This window comes from Episyrphus balteatus, chromosome 2 (genome assembly GCF_945859705.1).
Source record: "Episyrphus balteatus chromosome 2, idEpiBalt1.1, whole genome shotgun sequence".
Taxonomy (NCBI): Eukaryota; Metazoa; Arthropoda; class Insecta; order Diptera; family Syrphidae; genus Episyrphus; species Episyrphus balteatus.
This window is the reverse complement of record NC_079135.1, coordinates 110,376,337-110,401,982: the sequence shown is the minus strand read 5'-3', so window position 1 is coordinate 110,401,982 and position 25,646 is coordinate 110,376,337. Positions and strand designations below refer to the sequence as shown.

At 29.7% G+C, this 25,646-nt stretch overlaps 2 protein-coding genes across 2 annotated transcripts; one reads left to right on the top strand and one right to left on the bottom strand.

Moving 5' to 3' along the window:
- Nucleotides 1-772: 772 nt before the first annotated feature.
- Nucleotides 773-24,458, top strand: LOC129910121 (protein MAK16 homolog). Its single transcript, XM_055987389.1, has 5 exons — nucleotides 773-886; nucleotides 970-1,016; nucleotides 1,083-1,836; nucleotides 6,577-6,826; nucleotides 24,345-24,458. The coding sequence occupies exons 1-4, from the start codon at nucleotides 872-874 to the stop codon at nucleotides 6,823-6,825; spliced, it is 1,065 nt and encodes a 354-aa protein (XP_055843364.1). The 5' UTR covers nucleotides 773-871; the 3' UTR covers nucleotide 6,826; nucleotides 24,345-24,458.
- LOC129910122 (enhancer of rudimentary homolog) lies at nucleotides 13,989-15,236 on the bottom strand. Its single transcript, XM_055987390.1, has one exon. The coding sequence runs from the start codon at nucleotides 15,060-15,062 to the stop codon at nucleotides 14,751-14,753; it is 312 nt and encodes a 103-aa protein (XP_055843365.1). The 5' UTR covers nucleotides 15,063-15,236; the 3' UTR covers nucleotides 13,989-14,750.
- Nucleotides 24,459-25,646: the final 1,188 nt, after the last annotated feature.

Below are 25,646 nucleotides of genomic sequence, written 5' to 3'. Positions count from 1 at the left end.
TAAAAAAAAAAACGAGTATAAAAATTGTTTTTGAAATTAAAAACTAAGCTTTGTGCATCATTTTTGGGTCAATGTAGTCAAAAGGCTTAAGGATGACCCACATCAAAGACGATCTTCGACAAAAAAAACTCTACTGGGGGTCAATTCCCCATCGGTGAAACTGTAAAGTGATACAAAATTTATCATTTCTTTATATGAACACTTTTTTGAAGTTTGTTTTAAATTTTTTATCATTTTTGAAGTTTGTTTTATTTTTCTTAAATCCAGAATTGAATTCATTATGAAGGCATGATAAAACTTATTTCATTTACTTTACAGTTTCACAGATCGGGAATTGGCCGTCTGCAAACATTTTTCTATGAAAAAAAATTTAAACTGCAACGTCGACGATGTCGTGTATATTGTTTTTATTTTTTCATTTAAAAACAGTGGCGATGGTATTTTTTCATTTCATTCATTTCATTCATTTTATAGCCTTTTTTCACTGAGCCCAAAGTATCTCATTTCGATAGTCAAATCGTATAGAAAAATATAATTTCAACTGACCTTATTTGTGAAATTATCTCATTTGGGCTGTGGCTGTAGTAAAAACAAGCTATTATTCATAAGTCCATTTCAAAATTTCATAAAAATTATCTCATTTTCCCTGGTTGAAACATCCCATTGAAAAAAAAAAAAATTTAATGCTAGTATGTGTACACCCTTAAATTCCATTTGAACTGAAATGACATTTCATATTCACCACAAACAAGATTTCCCCTGATTTTTGACAGCTCACTTTCTGTTCCTCCACACGTGGTGTTTTTATTCAAAAAGTTTTATCCATTTTCCTCGTAATTCTACCGAAAAATATTAAAAGAAATCAAACAAAATGCAAACTGACGATGTAAGAAATAAATAAATAAGTTAAATCATATCAATAAATTATCATTTCAATAAACTTCTTATCAAATTGTATTTATTTTCCAGGTTGTTTGGAGCATCATCAACAGAACTTTTTGTTCACACAAAGTCAAGTAAGCATTTTTCATTTATTTTATTTATGAATCCAAATATTTAAACAATAATTTGATAACTTTTAGAACTGACACTCGTACATTCTGTCGCCATGAATACAATTTAACTGGTCTCTGTACGAGAAGAACCTGTCCACTAGCCAACAGTCAATATGCCACAGTTCGCGAAGAAAAAGGTATCATTTATTTGTTCATTAAAACCGCCGAACGTTCCCACACGCCCAACAAACTCTGGGAACGTATTAAGCTATCGCGTAATTTTGAAAAAGCCATTCAACAGATCAATGAAAATCTGGTCTTTTGGCCGAAATACATGATTGCCAAGAACAAACAACGTTTTGTTAAAATCACTCAGTATTTGATACGAATGAGAAAGTTGAAGTTGCGCCGGCAAAAACTTATTGTTCCACTGTCAACGAAGATTGAACGTCGGGAGGCGCGTAGAGAACAAAAGGCTCTTATTGCTGCCAAGATTGACAATCATATTGAGAAGGAATTGCTGGAACGTTTGAAGAAGGGAACGTATCAGGATATTTACAATTTCCCACAGACAGCATTTAATAAGGCTTTGCAAGCTGAAGATGTGGATGATGAGGAGGAAGTTGAGGAGGAGCAAGAAATTGAAAAAGAAATGGAATTGGATGATGATGTGGTGAGGGAGTTGAATATGGATGAAGAGTTTGTTGAAGCTGATTCGGACGATGAGGAAGATGATGAAGATGACGACGATGATGTTGAAGATGTTGATAGTGATTCAGGCAAAAAGGAAGAGGTTGAGTTGGATAGTGACTTCGAATCGTCAGATGGATCTGATATTGAGGTCAGTATTTTGTTTGTTAATAAGGCTTTCTTCTTTGAAATCGGGGGTATATAAAATGGAACATGGTCATAGAGTTTTAAACTCAACATTGTACCTATATCAGATCCAAAAAAGAAATCCATGTACTGAAAGTATTATTTGATTTCTACTTAAAAAAAAAACCAGGGTCCAAGTCCCAAAATTAGATAAATAACCTAGCATGAACTTATCCCCACCTGATAAATTTTAAGAGATTTGGTTGAGCTTATTCAAATTTTGCCTGCGAACGGTTAACCTGAACAGAATACCCGATTGTTGGGAACACGTTCTCATCTGCGTTTTCACACGTACTATTCGAAAACGAACAAAACCGTTGCTGAAATGAGCTCTACAAACGTGCGTTACAGTGGTCAACAAAATTAAACTTTGTTTTGCCCAAAAAAAACAAAGTTTACTTTGGTAACGGTTTGAAGAGGGCTGAACTTGAATCCGAAATATTCATATCTTGTAATTTCGATGATTTAAAACGTGTCCACATGTCCACATAAAATAATATTTTTTATTCTTTAATTCTCCGTTTTTTTTTTTTTTAATATTACCGTTATAAATGTAAGGTAATTTCTTTTAACAAAAGCTGTGTTTATTATTCACTTGATCCAGATCAGATCATTGTTTTTATTTGCTTTACAACAAAAACAGAATCTCGCTTTGTTATTGTAACGCTTACAAATACAATGGCTCATATGCAAAAAGAATGAGCTTAAGCTCTATGTCACTTTGTCACTTTTCAGTACCTCTTCTAGAGATCTATCTAAAAAAAAAATGAGATAGATTTGATCTCAAGAAAATGTACTGAAAAGTGAGATAAGAGCTTAAGCTCATTTTAATTGCATACGAGCCAATGATCTGATCTGGATCATAAATAAATCACAGCTAAAGTTACATAGCGGTGTATTTAATAACTGTTTTTATTCTTTCAAGAACTGTTTAAATACCTCCAATTTCTCTTTTCTTGTGCGAAATATCTTAAGTTTAAATAAGTCGTTGAATTATTAACTTAAACTTAAGAAATATTACTCAATAAAAGACCCGGTGCGGTTCGACAATCAGTAAAGCTAAACCATTATTAAGATTCAAAAGCCTGTACATTCAGCTTTAATTATCAGGTAAATTTAAAAATTTGTATGCGATTTCTGAAAGTGTTTTATTCCCACGAAAATGACGGATATAACGCTTCTCAGAGGAGAAATTCTCTTCTTAATTCAAAACAGAATTCACTTAAAATCAACAAAATTTCCTAGTTTCGGAATTGAGTGGAAGCTATTCAAACTGTTATATTATATTTCAGAATTAATGAATTCTTGAGTAAAACCAATCGAAAACGACATAAGGCAGTTTTAAAATTGAGAACAAATTTTCTATTTAAAATTAACGAGACTGACGTTAATATTTTTTAAACATAAAACGGTTTCATTGTTAAATTACCAATAATGACAGTGAAAATTATAGTCAAATGCACCCACAATCATCCTTCAAAGTTTCAAGTCGATCTGACTAGCTGTTCATTTGTTTTAAAAGGTCAAACTTGGGAACAGAAACAAAGGGTCATATTTTTTTTATTTTCAAACAGTTCATAATAAGATTATAATTAAAAAGTATAAGGGTACGACTTATTATGCAGACTTTCCACGAGTCGATTTTTGCCGTGCGATGAATCTCGACTCGAATACGAAACTTTTGTTTCGCATTCTCTCTTAGTGGTTCTAATCTCAAATTTTATTTTATTTTACTAATACAACCTTATTCTGCATTTTTATCATGAATAAATTGAAGTTAATATTTCATTCAGACAATAGAATGTTTTTAAAACATAAATACTTTCAACTTATGTCGATCTCATTGTTAATACCACTTAAAATTCAATTTCTCAATGATAATATTGAACTATTATCAACCCTTCAAAATAAAAAAATGGAGATGAATAAAGCCCGAACTCCATCGAAGAACTGTGAAAAAAGTACAAAATGTTTTCAAATTATTTAAATTTTTAGCTGTCTCATCAATATTAATGCGTTTTGAAACTTTTTGCAATTTGTGGTTGTGTAAAATATGAATTCATTTTTATTTAATTAATTGCATCCACGAAAATGATTATTTAAGTCCAAACATCAATAATATAACGTATAATATATGAATAAATAAACGAATAACTTGCCTTTAACTCAATAAAATAGAAAGAAAAAAATTATTAAACAAATCTCGATTTGAAAAAAGTTTCGTTCAAATGACCATTTTTAGCAATGATATTACAACTTTTAGTTATTTGAAAAAAGGAATTTTTTGTATCCTTTAATTTTTTTCAAATACTGCAGTCTTACTTCTTTATCGAAAGCAGAAAATCTGCCATGTGCTTAAGTTATTAGCGTAAAATTGAAATTAAAAAAGAACCACATTAAAGGTGTGTCATACTAGTTTACTTAATAAATCTTAAATAATAAATTTAACTACAACATTCGCTTTAACCTTGAAATGTTAGGTACTCCAATCTCTTTTTTACAAATTGCTCATGACCTTTACATACAAAAGCCATAAACTTTAGCACATTATGGTTTTGTGGTGTTATTATATATTTTTTATTTTTCATTGAAAGTTGTGTTACTCATAATATTAATGAGCCTAATGAACTTTTTTTTCAAATTCACCTTTAAGCTTATATTCGCTCATTCCGGTCGGTTGTCGACTCCCTCATATCGAGGTGACAACAAAACATAAAGAATTTAAATTTTTATAAGCAATTAATTTTGCGATAAAACTATTTCAAATGCACATCAACCTTGTGTGTGATCTTTTTTTTTGGAAAACCAGTTTCAAATTCTACTAGCCTTCAATTTTTATTTCACTTAAGAGAGAACTAAAAAAAAAACAAGATTAGCAAACAATTAAAGATAACTTTGATGACAAAAATGTAGAATTCATAAAAAAAAAAAATACAAACAAACGGAATAACTTTTAATTTTGGTTTGTGAATGGATTTGCTTTGAAAAAATTGTAGGGAAAAAAACAATAATTTATTCTTCAAGTGCCAATGAATTTTATAAATACGATTTTTATGACCTGAGCCTGAAGCGTATAATTGTATGCAAATAATGCAAAGCTTAACAAACGCTAGTAAAAGTTTAACAAATTTACATTTTCCATTAAACAAAAATATTCTGATGACTTTTCCAAATGAATAATTGTTATTATTGTTTTGCTTACGCAAGTGCATCATTATTTCTCTGTATGATGAATGACCAAGATTCTACTAATATGTTAACCATCATGCAAATGCAAATAGCTCTCTATTAAAATCACAATAACCGCCAATGTGATACTATTCTATATAATTAATGCTCTGGTTTGTAAGAGCATAGTTTTGCACACACGTAACACTAAATTTCACGGCCGACAGCTTCAAAAAATACCTGCTATTAAATAGCAACATTTACTTGCAACAACAGCAGCTGTCTCCCAAGTCCCAACTAGGTACATAATGTATAACAAAAACAAACGAAAGAAGAAGAAAAAAAAAATTACACGCCTGCTACTTTAGGTATGGCTATTAAACGCTCAATCCTCATGAATTATTCGCATATCAATTTCGATACCAAGAAACTCTCTACCCCACTTTCGTCGTCTCGTCGTCGATTGAAGGGGAGAGTTTTAAGATTCCGGCTTCAATGGAATATTGTAAGCGCTAACTACTTACTCTACTCAATTTGTTTGGTTTTTTAATTATTATTGTAGTACTGTACTACTATCTTATCTCTATCGTTGTCGTCTAATATCGTTTTGTATGAACAGAATATATGCGATTTCGAGTCACAAAACAATTACGTAACTCTTGTTTACATTATCCACATTCTATCTACCTACAAAACGAGTACCTATTTTTTTAAATTTCGCGCATAAATGTAAATGTAGATCAGTAGATGATGAATATTTTATCACATTCCTTTCGATGCTAAGGTCATATCATTCGACGACGTGTTGTTGTCGCTCCATATCACCAGCATCTTCTTCCAAAAAAAGTATCTAATTGATCTCTGTGTCTGTACAAAATGCTATTCTCGATATTGTTTTGCTTCCAATAACTACTGAGTCACATAACATACTATAAACAGCTTTATAACTTTACGCCGCCACTAAAGTTGCTGCTACTGCCTGCTATTTGGGAGGCTTAAACTACCCACTGAACAAAGTTGACCATTACAGTCTAACTAAAGCTCCATTGTGTCGGTCTCGGTTGTGTCGTGTATCTCAGTTTACTCGACTAAAGTTACCCTTTTTGATTCTTTGTTTTGACGATCTTTTTCTTCGCTCGTTAGTGTTCCTACTGTTTCATCGTCCAATCGTTTTGGAATACGAATCGTTTTGGTTAAAGCATTGTGACTTTTATTACTATTTATACATCTTTTCCGGTGTTGTGCGCGCGCATTTTAATCACCTTCTTTTTGTTTGTTACCCATTCCCAGCTGATAGATAGTTATCACACGGTCAAGGTTAAACCGAGTCGAGAGTGAATTTAAATTAACACCGGCTTCAAGTGTGACGCACTTGATTTGGATATCTTTTTTCAATTTTGTCTTTGTATGTCTATTCCATTTATCTGCCTTGCCCCCTGATCAAAGAAGAAAAGTGTTTACAATATTTTGTTTTTCAAAAAATAATTCAAATTATAATTATATTGTGATTATATATTCCTATTATATTCATATTTAGGATAACGGTGTTGGTGCATTTGTGAAAAGACCAAAGGATATCAGTGACAAAAATGTTAAATCAAGAAAAGATTCTGCAACAACAACAACAAAAGCAACAAAATCTACTCCAGCATCAACATCAACTTCAGCAACAGCTAGCGATAGTAGAAAAATCATTAAGGGCAAGCGACGACTTAAGAAACCAAAAGTGGAAATCGAATATGAAATGGAAGCTGATGCCCCGACACGGGAAAGGATACATAAGTGAGGTACAAAATGTGAATTTGTATAAAATAATGAAACTTTTTATCGAAAAAACAAAACAAATAAATGTAGAGAAATATTATTATTTTTTAAATATGAAAAAAAAACACACATTTTTTTATTATTATTTTGACGAGATTGTTTTTTGTTTATGATGCAAAAGAAATTTTATTATTCAAGACATGGTGATAAAGATTCTTTGATGAGAGTAATTTGTATGGAATTGAAGGATCATAATGTATATAAATTGTTTTATTTGCAAGTTTATTTTCAGAGGTTGAACTCATAATATTTGTCGTGATCATAAGGAGATACCATGTGTCGTGATGGATGGTTTTTAAAGACGGCGAAAATATCAAAATTGTTTTGTTATTAAATTGATGTTTTCTTTTTAATTTAAAAGAGAATTGACAATTGATTTTATCCTATTGGTAGTGACATCTTGAATTAAAGATGCAAAAAAACTGCATTTTAGTCTTTCTCCATATAAAAAATGTTTCAAGGGAAAATTTTTTGGGCAGAAAATTACTCACAGTTTTTATAGTGGAGTATCTAAAGTTAAAAAAATCGCAATATTTTATGATCTTTTTTTTTCAAACTTCGGTAATTAAAACTACTTTAATACGTATTGTTTTTAAAATTTAAATTAAGATTTTTTTGAAGAAAAAGAATGTTTTTTTCAAAAATTGTTAAATTTTCTTAATTTAAAATTTTTAAAAACAATTTGGATTAACATACGTATGTAAGTAAATAATTCACTCATCTAGACCTTTTGAAAGATATAGGTCCCCTTTAGTAACACAAGTGCAACGGGACGAAACCAACCATTCTGCTTTGCACTAATACACTGCGTGTAAAAAAAAAAAACAATTTTACAATAGAAATAAACATAAAATTTAGGTAAAAATGATGAAACAGCATGAACAAAATTAATTTCAGTAGGATAAATGTTAAACCTCGACATTATTTCTATATTTAAAGCAAATATGGGCTAAGAGCTTTAAATATGCGCCAAGGAAAGGACAATAATTGAAACTTACTTTGAAAATGCACCTCCACTATGCACAATCAGGTATAATGGTTTAATTCATAAAAGAATCACTGCTTTTGCATTACAATTTTTTGTATGGAAAGAAAACACTCTCTTACTTAAAAAGCATCTCTGCGGTAATGATTTCAGCTAATATTGGAAAACATGCTTTTTTTTAGAGAGAAATATCAGATAAAATTTAAATGTGGTCTTCCTTCTAAGTTGCTTAGATATTTAAAATTTGGTAAATCTAAGAAGAACAAAATTTTTAAGAAATAGTTCTTCACAGGAAAAACAAAATTCTTGAACTCCTCAAAATGTACGCAGTTTGATTTCGTTTAGTAAAATGCATTTTCACGAAAACACCGCCACTTTACAATAAAATATACCTAACAGTAAATGCATTTTTAGATTTATCACGAAAACATGGTTATTGCAATTTCAAAAAACGTTCGAAATCACTTACATCGCTCAGTTTGAATACAAATCGCAATTTCAATCGCTTAATTTTAGGTCTCATACAAAACTTTCTAATTGAGCTAGTATTTATGTACATAGATCGATAGGCAATTTAACTATGAATTTTAATTATTCGGTTTGTTTGGACTCAGTTAAGATATAGTAATGGCATCTCGTTGATGTGGACGTTTAAAAATGGAAAGATTACAAAATTGATTTCCCTTATTAGTCTAAGAACCCACAGCAGATTTTTGGGAGTTATAACTAAAATCTGAGTAAGCAGTAAATTCCAAATACCTCAATCTTGAGTTCCATCAGTTCTATCGGCTAGATTGAGTTCTTAAGGCTTAGGGAAAATACTTGACCATCTCTAGTATTTTGGATGTGAAATAATCTGAATCTGCCTACTCAAGCTGTTTGGAAAACTCGTGTTGAAAACTTTTGAATTCGATATTAGGCCGCATGAAGCTATAAAATTGCTTATTCAGATTTTGCTTATGACCTCACTCCCGAAATTTGCTGTGCGATCTCGATATATATGTATGTTTTAAATACCTTCTATTTGTGCATAACAAACTGTATTAAGAACATTGCAAATTAAGCTTGCGATTTCTATAAATAAAACACGAATGGTCTAATTTTGTGAGCTTTGTTTTTTTTTTGTTTATTTTGTGCAATATTTTACTTTTGTGGAGAGATCCAGTCGGTCCAGACAGTTGCATTTAGACTCAAATAAAAGTGGAAAGTGACTGAAACTCGCTCTAGTTTGAAAAAAGCCGAAACACTAATTTTTTTCTTTCAATTGTGTCGAAGATTGAATAAACAAAAACTTAAAAAATATTAACAGGTAAGCTTCCATAAAATTGTCGGTCATTATTAATTCGAAAACCGATGTAAACAAAAAATAATCGTTTTCCCACAACTCGTGACTAAGCATATTATACACTATACAAAATAAAAATGTAGGTAAAGCGTATCTGTATATAAAAGATGCTAAGTGAAAACACACTTACAACCTTCGAAAGATGTATTTTTTTTTTCAATTTCCATTTTCATTTTATTTTGTGATAATGTTAATTAACCAACAATAATTACAATTAGAACTTATGATGCTTAAGAAATAAAAAAAAATAAATAAAAACAAGTTAAAAAAGTAGAATGAGTGGATTGAAAATAAATTCCTCATAAGGGGTGTGTGTTTGACGTAATTTATATTGAGCTATAATATATTAAGTCAATATTAAACAATGTAATGAGGTTGTTTAAAAAAATTTCTTAAAACGAATCGATTTATTGCTTTAATAAATATTTTATCAAAACTTGTTTCTTTCATCATCTGTGAATAATTTTAAGTATTTATGGTAATGCATCCTTGGTAAAAATGCTCTCACTTTGCTTTTTGAGATAGTTTTTGTTTTTTAGAAATTTTTTTTCATCTTTAACCTTTATCATCCTTATAGAATCCAAGATATAAGGTTTTTAAGCCAAACCTTTGTACTTTGTTTTTCATGTTTCATCATTCGCGTAGGTACTTTAGGAATTTCAGCCAGTAATGGCTTAACTGTATAACAATGTATATTGGGCTTTAAAAAAAATGTAAAGTTATTTTAAATACTTAAAATAGATTTCATTATGAATATTTTTTCAGTTGAATTTGAATAAATTAAAAAAAAAAAAATAAACGTGATCATCCTCTCGGAAGCTTGAATAAATTCATCGGTTGTATACCTATTTTACTAGTTAATCAATAATTGCTGAACAAATATTTACTAACTGATCACCACGAGCAGAAATAAAGTCTCCGGTGCTGAGATGTAAATGTTGATTTTAAAAGTTAACTGCATTGCATATATGTATACCTTACCTATCATTTAAGTTGATGACAAAATCGAATTATTATTGTTATTCTGACTAAAGCTATATGTCTGAGATCAATATATTTTCAAGGTGCATTGATGCTGCCGCAAAGTTTCTTTGATGAGTATTATTTCCGTTTATGGAAATATTTTTTTTTTGTTACGTATACGCCACAGTGTGTATACATTTTTCGGAGAACTATTTTACATTTTTTTTGCATTTGCGTACAAATAAGATGAATTTTAAATTTATTTTAAGAGACTGCAAAGGTTGAAAGATTTGAAAATATATGCATATAACTCTAAAATACCAGGCTTAGTAAAATTTTCATCAATGAGTCAAAAACAAATATATTAAATTTGAAAATATTTGTTATCTTTTCGGTTCATAAATTATAAGATAATAAGCTCTAAAAAAAAACGTGCTTGAATATAATTAAAAGTAAAATAATTATATTAATTCAAAAAAACATTACAATTAAAATTACGCCATCAATCTGTCATCTACATAAATTTTCGATATACGCTGCTACTGGAATTGTTGTAGTTATTATTTTGTTGACCTTATCATTATCTGCCAACTTTATGCCTCTCTTATTTTTCATGTCCATCAATTTGAATGATTTAAGTCTTTCAGACACGTGTTTGTGTTTTTTTTATAATTATTATAAAGAACAGATTCATAATGTTGTTAGTTGAAGTAAAAAAAAGTGGAATTAAAAACACCTTCCAAAAAAACCATTAACTACATACGTATCGTAGTTATGATAATTATTCATTAATAATAACAATCATTATTTGTTATATATTTTGTTAAGTAATAATAGTTTACTTCAACACTTAATCTGCATCATTTAAGAACAATTAGTTAATAGTTTATATTTTATATTTTAAGATTCGCAGGTCTGGATCAGGCTGGTCATTTAAGTAAGCAATACGACTATTTTGGCTTTCAAAAAGAGAGAAATAAAAATCAAGTCGAAATCGTTTTATTTGCTTTTGAAATTTAGCCAGTTATTTAACTTGAACCAATTTTAAAATCTGAAATATTGGATTGGTATAATAGAAAAAAAAAAAAACACACCTCTTAACCAAGATATTATGATATATGATGGTCTTGAAATACTTTGGCACTCATAACCAGGTTGAATCCAAAGGAATAGGACTAAAAGAATTATAAAATATGGTGTTTTTACCCATTTATTTTATGAAGTGATAGACTGAGTTTTATTATTATTTCTTTTAAAAAAAGAATATATTTTGATTTTTAAACACATTTTATATATTCCTTCTGAATTAGATTCCACTATAATGACATTCGGTCACGATATTCGCTCTTATCACGAATTCCACTCGTATCGGAAATTTGCTACGATTCCTGTAAAAACAATCACGGAATCCAGTCGTAATGGAAAATTTCAGCACTATGATCGGATTTTGTGAATGTTTTTTCGGGAATGGTAGAAAATTTCCGATACGAATGGAATAAAGCCGATTTTATAAATTTTTTGAGGTAAGCTATAAAATGACAAAAAAAAACTTTTAGTATATCAGCATAAATTACGCGGTTTAACCCTTAGTTTGTTGGACTCCTAGAATTATACAAAAAAAATATTTCAATTTTCATCTATTATTATAAAAATGCATTTATTTAAAATTTGTATGCAAAAAATTTGTATTTATGTAAATTAATGACGTCAACCAAAACAAAAAATGTTCACGGTTTAGCGTCTTCTTCTTATTACCCGGTTACGACGCCGCCTTGCAACAGAGTTCCTATTCCTACTTCTTGCTTCAACTTTGGATGAAGATCGATTTCTCTGATATTTTTTTGCATAAAAAGCCTAAAAAAATCAATTTTAAACTAACATGCATACAAACGTCATTGTTTAACTTCAAATTAAATTCAAACCTCAACAATGTATTTTGTTTTTTCCTGGGGGCTTAATTTGTGCCATGCCTTCGCTGCTTCTCTTGTTTGCTGAAGAGCTGGTTGACATTTATTTTTCATTCGGAATTCTCTGCAAAAATTCAGATAAGGATTCCTGGTAATTGGCCCGGGTCGGCATCTTGAAGTTGTACGTCGTCGGCTTGTTTTCATTTTTTTAAATTATTTTATTTTAATTCTTTTGATACAATTAAAAATTAATTTGATCACGATGAATTTTGATTCGAGTTTGAGATTGAAATTTATAATAGCTCACTTGGAGTTAAGAATTTAAAAAATAAACAAGTATCGAGCAATAAAAGTAAAAACTTATAATAATCAAAATACAGTAGCCTCATAGATAGGTACATTAGACCGTGCGACAAATTTGGTTGTTCATGTTCATTATGTATTTAGCAAAGTAGTTGGAGTTGCCCCAATGAAGGTACTTAATGTCGGATGCAAAATTAGCCCTGTTTCCGTGTGTCATGAAAGTCTAGTGCCCTATAGCATCAATTTATGAATTACAATTTAAAAGCAATTTTTCACAAATATTGTGGAACAACTAAAAAATTTTGTTACACTAATTTTTAAATAGATGTACAAAATCAAAAATTTGTTAAAAAAAAAAAAACAACTACAAATTTTATGCTTATAAGTTGTATTTTTTGCAAAAGGAAAGGGTCCAGAAAGTAAAAATTTAACACATCCAACAACTTAAACTTACTGGGAATAACTTCACCTTTTTCTTTCAGAAAATGACATGTAATGAGTGATTGAGTTTCTCAATTGTATTTTAGTCGAATAATAAATCTCAAAAAATGGCATTATTAATTTAATAAAATGTTTTTGAAAAACTGACCCCCGCGCAATTTAAAACTATAACTATAATTATTCATTGTTCCTATCTTCGTGACCTGAAAAAAAGGATAGATACATTAAAAAAAAAAATTTTTTTTTTAATTCTGAGTTTGAGAACAACCAGTTTTTCAGAAAATTTTATATTATTTAATCTATGAAATGATCGGGGATCTCTTCATTGTTTACCTACCAATGAATAAAATTCGAAACTATAGGTTAGGTAAAGTTGAACGGGGTGAAAATTCGACAAGTCGAATCATCTCACTTGGATCTCGATGGATCCATTGTGTTGCCCACGGTTAGGCTATGAAGGATTTGAGTGGACAAGGAAAGGTTTTATTTGAAAGATTAGGTGTAGGTATAAGGTGCCTCCCGGAACCATCCTGCATTTTGAATGAATTTAATTGTTTTTTAATGGCAAGGACGAGAAGTCATCTAGCTCTTCCAAAAAGTATTCCCCAAGACTTATTTTCCTGTTTTTTTTTTCTAAACTAGGGCATTCGCAAAGGAAGTGGTGTGAGCTAATACTCCACCTATGTCTTTACACTCTCTACACAAGTCAGATGAGATAATGCCCATTCTGCTCATGTGGGTTGCCATTGAGTTGCGACATGTAAAGATGGTTAAGTATGGTTTCAGTTTTGTTCTAAAAAAGGGACGACCAAAGATTCCTTGAAACTCGACAGGTTTCAAGTGCTGACCATTTTTGTCAATTGCTATTTACTTCGTGTTCCATTGACATGAGTACCCAGAAATAGACTCTATAATATAGCTCTTCTCTATTTACGCTATCAAAAGTGACCTTAAAATCGATTAAGAAATGGTTTGCATTGAGTTGGTATTCTTGGATTTTATTCTAAAAACAAACCAATAATACAAATCTATCATAGATCAATTTTGAATTTAATTCTGCTAAGTAGATGTCTAACTGGAAACAATAAATAAAACAAATTTGTCATTATGTTTAAACATTTTGTATTTTTTTTTTAAGTTTCTTGAAAAAGTATACATTAATTTTTATTTTTTAATTATTATTTTTAATACAGTACGTTTGATATTACTTACATGCTAATATTCTACAAGTTTTTTTTTTGTTTTTTTCTGTTTTTGTTCAAGTAAAATACAAATTTCTTGTTTTATTTTTACTTAAAACAAAAATAAGAATTGTTTCCTCTTAAAATTGAGTGTAGTTTCTGTTTCAATATTCTTTTTTCTTTTCAAACGTCAATAATTGGTGGAGAATAGGAAAAAAATGCAATTATATTTGAACGCAAGTCAAAAAGGTTAGAAGTAATTTTCTAAACTTTTTAAGTTAAGTTTTAAGAAAAAAAAAAAATAATAAACAAAAAATAAAAAAATAATAAGATAATTTGTTGAATTCATTTAAATAACACGATTTTTTGTTTTTGTCTCAATTTGATCTTTGCTTTTTTTATATTTTTGGATGTCTTGTCTTTCCTTTGGGATTAGCTTTGTTGAAAACACAATTCTTATTTTTTATTTTTTTAAACTAAGTTTTCTGTGTCGAGTAAATAAAAATAAATAAATTAATTCATCAACTCAATCGAAAACATTTGTTTGCTCTCAAAACAAACTGAAGCAAAAGGTTGACCTTCAGAAAATAAAAAAAAAATTAAATAAACAAAAGAATCTACAAAAAGAGGACATCCAATTCGATCAAAATCAAAATTAAAGCTAAATCAATTGAAACAATAAAAAAATAGGTGAACATGTTTTAAAATTGTTCATAGAGTTTGAGGGGAGAAATGTTGTGTTTTTTGTTTACACTCGGTTTTTTAATCTGTGCTACCGGCTGCCTGTCGCAACAAAACATAGATCTTCTCCTTAATCCATTCCTTGTTGTAGGGAGCGTATGTGTTTGTGGACTTTTGATAAACCAAACAACTAATGTCGGCGAGTTGGTCCACAAAATCAAACAACTGACTAATGTCGTATGTGATTGTGGGTGTGTTTGGATTGCGACGTTTTAGGTGCTCCTCGTAGATTTTGCAAACACCTTCCATGCAATCGTTGACGCTTTCATAGTCGCTGTAGGTGCGTGTTTCCGGCCTGATGCCAGGTTGAACTAATAGAATTGTATGAGACATTTTTAAGATAAGACTCTTTTAGCTTCAAAAAAAACAAAATAAAATTGCGATGAAGGCGGCTGCAGTGACTGTTTTTGAGAAGGAATATATATTTTTTTTGTAGGTTAATCTGAAACAAAAAAATTTTTGTATTTAGTTGAGATGTTGGTGCGTTATCTTACTTTAAGGTTTTTGTTTTTTTTTTTTTTGATTAGTAATTGATGTTTTTTTCTGTTTTTATTTATTTGATTGATAAACAAAGTTTTGCGAGATTTTTCTTGGGAAAATTATAAAAAAAATATTACTAATTTGATGATAAAAATGAAGTAGATAGATCAAGTATACTTTTAGCACGATGTATAACTGTCTCGTTTTTTTTATTTTAATAATGGCGTTGTTGAGGTTTTTTTTTCTGAGAGGTGTGTGAGTGTGAGTGTGGGGTGAGAAATTTCATTGAACTGTAGCTAACTTCAGTTTGTTTGTTGGATTTTGTTTTGGTTATTTTTATACTGTACGAAACAAATAAGTGGACAATTTTGTGAAATTATATTTTGAATGGAGATTTTTATAAATATATCAGTGGTATTCTGATTCACGATTTTTTCTGTGAATTAAATGTGATTTTAAGGTTTATTTTTGTTTAAACAGCAAAATATATTTTAAGAATTAAGGTATAACTACAACGGCCACTTTTTGCAAAAAGTCAGAAAGTGAAAATTTTCAAATTCATTTTGTGACAGTTTTTCCGACCGCAAAATCAAAAATAATGATGCAGAAAGTTTATTTTTCGGTTTAAAAAACAATTTTTATAGTTTTTTTTTCCAAAAACAAAAAGCGCTAGAAAGAAATAAAAAAAAATTTACTTTTGTCTTGAATATTTTTCCAAGTAGTACGCAGTTGAAGTTTGGTACGCTGCTGATGCGAAAACAAAATTTCCATACAAAATTTCGCTTACGAAATCCTGACCGGAAAATTTCGTTTTGCTTTTCGTTTTTCAGTACGCAGCTGTAGCGAAAAATTGGAGAGTTTTCACTCATTTGTCACTTACTTTTTACTGTCCTGTGTATTTTTATTGATTCTAAGAGCAGTGTTGACGGTTTTTCACTTTTAATTCATTTATTTCTTGTTTTAAAAATTATTAGGGGTATTCACGATCTGGTGCAACAGAGGCCTAGTAAAAATGTAAAATTTTATTTTTTTACAATAGATCATGAACGCCCCTCTTCTTATCTATGTGCCTGGCTACACTGTGATTTTTCAATCGCCTAAGCAGTGAATTTGTAGGCAAGAGGGATGAGGAATGAAGGGGGAAGATGCTCACGAAGGGAACTGAATTTTCTTATGGTATTGCTAAATTGTTCCTCTTTTTGACGTTTGTTCCTAGAAAATGTAAAAGTGGAACGTGATTGGGCACCACAGTACACATAAAAAGGTACTATATTCCGAACTGACATTGGTCGCCAGATTGTCAAAACATGACACTTTGGCGACCAATGTCAGCTACCGAATTCTTAATTGTTTAAAATACCGACGAAAAACGCACAAAAACCGATAAACCACGCACACCACTAATTTTTAAACAATTATTTATCATTTTCCGCGATGAAACACGAAGAAAATTTGTTATTTTTCAATTTATAATATTTTTAAATGACATTTTATAAATTAAAACAAAAACAAATTTCCTGTTTACTGCGATTGAAATATAAAAATTAAAGGCCGGCCTGACAGATTGGTGCCCATTTTTGACAAACAAATTTTGACAACGTTCGGAATATATTACCTTATTATGTGTACTGTGATTGGGCACAACAGAAGGGAAGGAGGAAAAGGAAACAAGTATGCAAAGGCCAATTATAAATCTCTTTGTGATATTGAGGTCAGCTGCCTGACTTTTCTTGTAAATTTTCGTATAAATTCTCTTCTATTCTTTGGATATCTAGGGCGATTTGGTTTTGAAGACATAACTTTACTTTGAAAAATCCACAAAATTTCATGTTTTTAATTAATATTATTAACTTTTTAATCTGTATCAAATGTATCAATTAACATACTGTTGTTTCTGGTTTCGTTTATGTTTTAAAATTTCAAGTACTGAGTCATAATCTTAAAATTTATCGAAGTGGGTCACCTTGGCGTATACGTAACATTTGGTTATACATTAAAACTATATAAATGGTTTATTCGAAAATTTCTGCAGCAAAACAAGCCAATTTATCCTCAATTGCCATTTTCTAACCCATTAAATGATATGCATATACAGGGTGTCCCAAAAGTAATGGTTCAAACGAAATATGCTGATAGGCCAACTTAAAGGGCTCTCAGAATTTGGTAACTTCTTCATCCCAAATCCTTACGGTTTTCGAATTAATGCATTTTTTGTGAAATTTCGAAAAACTCCTACTTTGAAACAGTATTTTGCTTCCTACGCCCCCAATTGGTTTTTAGTTTTTATTATTCTTTCACTAAAACATTGTCCAATAATAAGAAACAATTAATTAATCAAAACATTTTTTATTTCATACGCCATTTTGCTGCAAGTTAATTAACAGTTCCAAGTTTTCTCAAAATTCAATTTCTTACATTTATTTCAAAGCAACAAATCGAAAAAAATTTGTATAGTGTGACACTGGTTTATTACTTTAAAAAACTTGTCCCGTTATTGCAGTTTTCAAAAAGGTATTCAAGTTTCCAAAGTTGTAGTTAGATCGAAAAATATTACAATTTTAATTCAACAAAACAGGGTTTTTCAGACCAAAAATACAAACAAAAATAAACACATTTTCTCGAACTGCTGTTTGTTTATTTCTCTTTGAACAAAAGCCTCTATTTTTGTTTGTATTTCTGCTCTGAAAAACCCTGTTTTGTTGAATTAAAATTGTAATATTTTTCGATCTAACTACAACTTTGGAAACTTGAATACCTTTTTGAAAACTGCAATAACGGGACAAGTTTTTTAAAGTAATAAACCAGTGTCACACCATACAAATTTTTTTCGATTTGTTGCTTTGAAATAAATGTAAGAAATTGAATTTTGAGAAAACTTGGAACTGTTAATTAACTTGCAGCAAAATGGCGTATGAAATAAAAAATGTTTTGATTAATTAATTGTTTCTTATTATTGGACAATGTTTTAGTGAAAGAATAATAAAAACCAAAAACCAATTGGGGGCGGAGGAAGCAAAACACTGTTGCAAAGTAGGAATTTTTCGAAATTTCACAAAAAATGCATTAATTCGAAAACCGTAAGGATTTGGGATGAACAAGTTACCAAATTCTGAGAGCCCTTTAAGTTGGCCTATCAGCATATTTCGTTTGATCCATTACTTTTGGGACACCCTGTATAAAAAGGAGTATTTAGTAGTATACTGATACTGAGTTAATAACATTCCCTCTTGAAAATTCATAAAAAAATATTTTTAATAATGCATGGTACACTAAAAGAACTGGGAACCACTAAGAAATAAAATTACTAAGGAAATGAAATTAATTTCTCTACCTGATCACATCTTTTAAATTGCAAATTTTGAAGAATTTAAAAGTCTTTCAAAACACTTATAAACGAAATGGCTATTTTTTAGATGACAGTAAAATATATATAAACTAATAACAAAAAAAAAACAACTAGTGGGTATACTGCAAATATTATATTGAGCCCGGTGGTGAGACATGTCCCATGAGACATATTTCATGAGACATGTCCCATGAGACATTTGTGTTGAGATATTTCTCATGAGACATTTGCCATGAAACATTTCTCATGAGACATTTATCTAAAGACTTTATCTAGAGACATTTATCTATCCACATTTATCTATCGACATTTATCTATCGATATTTATCTATCGCTATTTATCTATCGACATTTATCTATCCACATTTATCTATCGACATTTATCTTGAGACATTTATCTATCCACATTTACCTATCCACATTTATCTATCCACATTTATTTATCCACATTTATCTACCGATATTTATCTATCGACATTTATCTATCCACATTTATCTATCCACATTTATCTATCCACATTTATCTATCGACATTAATCTATCGATATTTATCTATCCACATTTATCTATCCACATTTATCTATCGATATTTATCTATCCACATTTATCTATCCACATTTATCTATCGATATTTATCTATCCACATTTATCTATCGACATTTATCTATCGACATTTATCTATCGACATTTATCTATCTATCTACATTTATCTATCCACATTTACCTATCCACATTTAACTACCGATATTTATCTATCCACATTTACCTATCCACATTTACCTATCCACATTTACCTATCCACATTTACCTATCCACCTTTATCTATCGACATTTATCTATCCACATTTACCTATCCACCTTTATCTATCGACATTTATCTATCCACATTTATATATCCACATTTATCTATCCACATTTATCTATCGACATTAATCTATCGATATTTATCTATCCACATTATCTATCCACATTTATCTATCCAAATTTATCTATCGACATTAATCTATCGATATTTATCTATCCACATTTATCTATCCACATTTATCTATCGATATTTATCTATCCACATTTATCTATCCACATTTATCTATCGATATTTATCTATCCACATTTATCTATCGACATTTATCCACATTTATCTATCCACATTTATCTACCGATATTTATCTATCCACATTTACCTATCCACCTTTATCTATCGATATTTATCTATCCACATTTATCTATCCACATTTATCTATCGACATTTATCTATCCACATTTATCGATCCACATTTATCTATCCAGCTATTCACATTTATCTATCGATATTTATCTATCCACATTTATCTATCCACATTTATCTATCGACATTTATCTCTCCACATTTATCGATCCACATTTATTATCCATCTATTCACATTTATCTATCGACATTTATCTATCGACATTAATATATCGATATTTATCTATCCACATTTATCTATCGACATTTATCTATCCACATTTATCTATCTACCGATATTTATCTATCCACATTTATCTATCTATCCACATTTATCTATCCACATTTATCGATCCACATTTATCTATCGACATTTATCTATCCACATTAATCTATCGATATTTATCTATCCACATTTATCTATCCACATTTATCTATCGACATTTATCTATTCACATTTATCTATCCACATTTATCTATCGACATTTATCCATCGACATTTATCTATCGACATTTATCTATCCACATTTATCTATCGACATTTATCTATTCACATTTATCTATCCACATTTATCTATCCACATTTATTTATCCACATTTATCTACCGATATTTATCTATCCACATTTACCTATCCACATTTACCTATCCACCTTTATCTATCGACATTTATTTATCCACATTTATCTATCCACATTTATCTATCCACATTTATCTACCGATGTTTATCTATCCACATTTACCTATCCACATTTACCTATCCACCTTTATCATTAATACATTAATCTATCGATATTTATCTATCCACATTTATCTATCCACATTTATCTATCGACATTTATCTATCCACATTTATCGATCCACATTTATCTATCGACATTTATCTATCCACATTAATCTATCGATATTTATCTATCCACATTTATCTATCGACATTTATCTATCCACATTTATCTATCCACATTAATGTCGATCGATAAATGGGGATAGATAAATGTCGATAGATAAATGTCGATAGATAAATGTGGATAGATAAATATCGATAGATTAATGTGGATAGATAAATGTCGATAGATAAATGTGGATCGATAAATGTGGATAGATAAATGTCGATAGATAAATGTGGATAGATAAATGTGGATAGATAAATATCGATAGATTAATGTATTAATGATAAAGGTGGATAGGTAAATGTGGATAGGTAAATGTGGATAGATAAACATCGGTAGATAAATGTGGATAGATAAATGTGGATAGATAAATGTGGATAAATAAATGTCGATAGATAAAGGTGGATAGGTAAATGTGGATAGGTAAATGTGGATAGATAAATATCGGTAGATAAATGTGGATAAATAAATGTGGATAGATAAATGTGGATAGATAAATGTGAATAGATAAATGTCGATAGATAAATGTGGATAGATAAATGTCGATAGATAAATGTCGATGGATAAATGTCGATAGATAAATGTGGATAGATAAATGTGAATAGATAAATGTCGATAGATAAATGTGGATAGATAAATGTGGATAGATAAATATCGATAGATTAATGTGGATAGATAAATGTCGATAGATAAATGTGGATCGATAAATGTGGATAGATAAATGTGGATAGATAAATGTGGATCGATAAATGTGGATAGATAAATATCGATAGATTAATGTTGGTAGATAAATATCTCAAGATAAATGTCGATAGATAAATGTGGATAGATAAATGTGGATAGATAAATGTCGATAGATAAAGGTGGATAGGTAAATGTGGATAGATAAATGTGGATATATAAATGTCGATAAATAAATGTGGATAGATAAATGTCGATAGATAAATGTCGATAGATAAATGTGGATAGATAGATACATGTCGATAGATAAATGTGGATCGATAAATATCGATAGATAAATGTCGATAGATAAATCTGGATAGATAAATGTCGATAGATAAATGTCGATGGATAAATGTCAATAGAGAAATGTGGATAGATAAATGTGGATAGATAAATGTCGATAGATAAATGTGGATAGATAAATGTGAATAGATAAATGTGGATAGATAAATGTGGATAGATAAATATGGATAGATAAATGTGGATCGATAAATATGGATAGATAAATATCGATAGATAAATATCGATAGATAAATGTGGGTAGATAAATGTCGATAGATAAATGTGGATAGATAAATGTCGATAGATAAATGTGGATAGATAAATGTGGATAGATAAATGTCGATAGATAAATATCGATTGATAAATTTCGATAGATAAATAATTTATAATTTAATTCTTTGTTTTGTTCGGGTTAGTTTATTTTCACTAATTATTTTACATCAAAAGAAACAAAATTACGGGACATGAGTAGTGACAACCATTATAAACAGAATAAAAAAGACAAACTGTTTATCCTGGGCGACGCGACGGTGAGCTGCCATTTGCCAGAAATAATTTTACTCCATTGTATTTTTATTTTGCAATAGGGTTAGGGTATTGCAAAAGTGCAAGACCATTGTAAAATTTCAGGCCATATATTTTGTTGTTGTAGTGTTGTAAGATTTTACACTTTTGCAATGATACTAGACCAGTTGCATCGGATCGTGAATACCCCTATTGTTTGTTGATTTTTCTTGATTTTAAATTAATTTTGAATTTTTTTATTTTGACTTTGACAGAATACTCGATGATATTTTTTCGTTAGCATTTTCGTTGTCAATTTTGGAGACTTGAACATTTTTCGTTTCGCATCAGCAGCGTACTAGGCTTAAAAGATAAATTTCATGGTAAAAAATCAAATCAAAACCAATTGAAAAAGAAATTTTTTTTTCATTTTTGTTTCTATAGTTTCGATAAGACTTGTATTAAGGAGCTATACAAGCTCTTATTAAACTTTCAAATTATTAATTATCGAAGCTGAAATGTTAATTTGGAAACTTTATTGTGAGTAGAGCTTACCATGTTTTGGTAAAGCTTTTTCATACAAATTTTGACAGTTATTTACCAAATTAACCATTTAACACATTCCTGAATACCTTTAGCTGCGTTCCTTTGGAAATATTTATCTACTTTTTAGTACTTAAAGCTGCTTTGAACCACAGAACACATAATAAGGTAGTATATTCCGAACGTTGTCAAAATTTGTTTGTCAAAAATGGGCACCAATCTGTCAGGTCGGCCTTTAATTTTTATATTTCAATCGCAGTAAACAGGAAATTTGTTTTTGTTTTAATTTATAAAATGTCATTTAAAAATATTATAAATTGAAAAATAACAAATTTTCTTCGTGTTTCATCGCGGAAAATGATAAATAATTGTTTAAAAATTAGTGGTGTGCGTGGTTTATTGGTTTTTGTGCGTTTTTCGTCGGTATTTTAAACAATTAAGAATTCGGTAGCTGACATTGGTCGCCAAAGTGTCATGTTTTGACAATCTGGCGACCAATGTCAGTTCGGAATATATTACCTTTTTATGTGTACTGTGGCTTTGAACTACTTTTTCAATATAGCAAAAGTAGTTCAAAGTAGTTTTAAGTACTAAAAAGTAGATAAATATTTCCAAAGGAACGCAGCTTTTATTATTCCTTTTTTTATAAAACATATTAGCTGCGTTCCTTTGGAAATATTTATCTACTTTTTAGTACTTAAAATTACTTTGAACTACTTTTCTATACTGAAAAAGTAGTTCAAAGCAGCCGCTGTAAACAATATGACTAGTAATTTCTCCACCATCTAGATGGCACCACAACCACCTAAGAGAATTCTTCTTCTTTTCACCTCTCTCAATTTAACAGCTGTTTCATTTTTATCTCATCTCACATCATCAAATCATCACAAAAAATCATCTCTCTTCCCTCTTTTTCACACACCAACAAAAAACACACCTGAAATAAAATACACAAATCATTCCATCTCACTCTTATCTCTCAACATAAAAAAAATATATGACATTTCTCGTCCACTCCGGCTGAGATAAAAAAAATTCCAACAACCCAGACAGCCTCCCTTCAAAAATTTTGTTTACATTTTTTTCTATATTTTGTTTTCATACAAAAAAATTAATTTTATTTAAAATAAGCCTCGGTCATAAAAATCATTAAATAAATTAAAATAAATAAAATATCCATCATCCATTTCTCATAACAATTTATAAAGAGTAACACGAGTTTCACACTCGAATGACATTTCCGCATAATAAAACTGTTAGTTTGGACAAAAAGTTAACAAAAAACGACAAACAAAAAGTCTGATTAGAATTTTGGAGACTATTAAAAAAAAAGTGCCGCTCTTTTATATTGCAACAATTCAAGCGCATCTGCTTTGTCTGGGTGCACCAAACAATGCAGAGCTTTTTCAATGTTTTTATTCAAAACTAAGGTAATTTTTTGTTTCCCTTTATTTCTTCCCTAAAAATCAACTGACTCCCACTAGACTGTGTGTCTTTGTATAGCTTACAACCAAGAACAACACAAACCACACGCATAAAATAAAACTTTTCCTCTATCTCCACTTTTTCTCTGTTTGCTTGGAATTTTTTCATTGAGCTTTTCCTCTATTATTTTCTTGTTTTTCTTCTCATTTCTCATTCCAGATGCCAAATGAGCATGTCACTGCCCTGCGTTGCCTTCTCAATGCTCCCTTTCGTGATATAAATACACCGGCCATCACAGATCGTGTGGCTCCAGTTCGAGATGTGGTGTTCCTTGATGAGGATGCCGACAATAATATTCGTCCTTTGATCTATCGTTCTATATCATCACCCCAACCAAATACAATAGCTAATGGAGGAGGAGATACATCAACCTCATCAACAACAAGTTCAAATGAAATTGAACCCACCGAAAAGACAAGAAGGTAAGTAGCAAGTCTAGTAAAATGTCAATGAACGATATGTCTTTACTTCCTTCCACTTCCACTTAAATCAACTCTCGGAATCAGTTAAGTTCTGATAAGAATGTTCTACGTAGCACAGTAGGACAAGTTACCTCGAAATTTGGAATTAATTCTTTTGTGGAATTTAGGGGGCTGAACTATATTTTTGACGTGATAGCATCTTTTAAATCCAGAAAACAAAATTTACTATAACTCATATTAAAGGTTATATCCTGAAAGTGAACTTAAAAAGGATTTCTTAAAATTCAATCATTAAATAGGGTAAATAGGGGTAAAATGACATGGTAAGAAAATTATTATTTTCTAAACGGTTAGTCGAAGAAAGTTTTATGATAGATTTGTTAGAAGAAGTGTTGAAACAATTCTAAAAAAATTTATTACTGAGTTATAAACGGGTTAAAAAAATGAGAAATTTATCTAATACATATAAAAATGCATGACTGGGTCGCACCAACTTGGTCTTAGGTTTATAGTTGCTTAAATGTTAAAGAGTTTTTATATTGAAATTTTAAAATTTCATAAGAAAAAAAACATAAAATTTGATTTTCAAAGTAAAAAACAAACATCTGAAAACAAATTGAGCTCCAAAACAATTTGATTTCTTTTATTAAGATGCATTTTGAAAAAAAAAAATCAAAAATAAAATTGGTAAGCCATTTTGTAGAAATTACTTATTAACATCTAAAACTAAAATTTCAAAAAATTTCAATGTCTCGTTTTCGAAAATTCGAAAAAAAAAATTAAAAATCCAAAAATTATTTTTTTTTTAAATTTTAGTTTTAGTTGATTCATATTAAAATATGTAAATGCTTTTGTATAGAAAAAATTGTTTAAATTAAATCGATAGTTGGCAGAAAATCAGATATATAAAAAAACGGTTTTATAGCAGGTACCGGAAAAAAATTATTTTCGAAAAAAAATTTTCCAATTAAAAATAGACCTTCCCTTAAAAAATAACACCTGGGGTCGAACTACGGCATACGTTCGTTAACGTATTGTT

Excerpts from the sequence above, each read along its gene's own strand:
- LOC129910122 (XM_055987390.1), bottom strand. The coding sequence starts at position 15,062 with ATGTCTCATACAATTCTATTAGTTCAACCTGGCATCAGGCCGGAAACA.
- LOC129910121 (XM_055987389.1), top strand. Across the intron at positions 1,017-1,082 it reads TTTTGTTCACACAAAGTCAA|AACTGACACTCGTACATTCT; the intron begins GTAAGCATTTTT and ends GATAACTTTTAG. Across the intron at positions 1,837-6,576 it reads CAGATGGATCTGATATTGAG|GATAACGGTGTTGGTGCATT; the intron begins GTCAGTATTTTG and ends ATTCATATTTAG.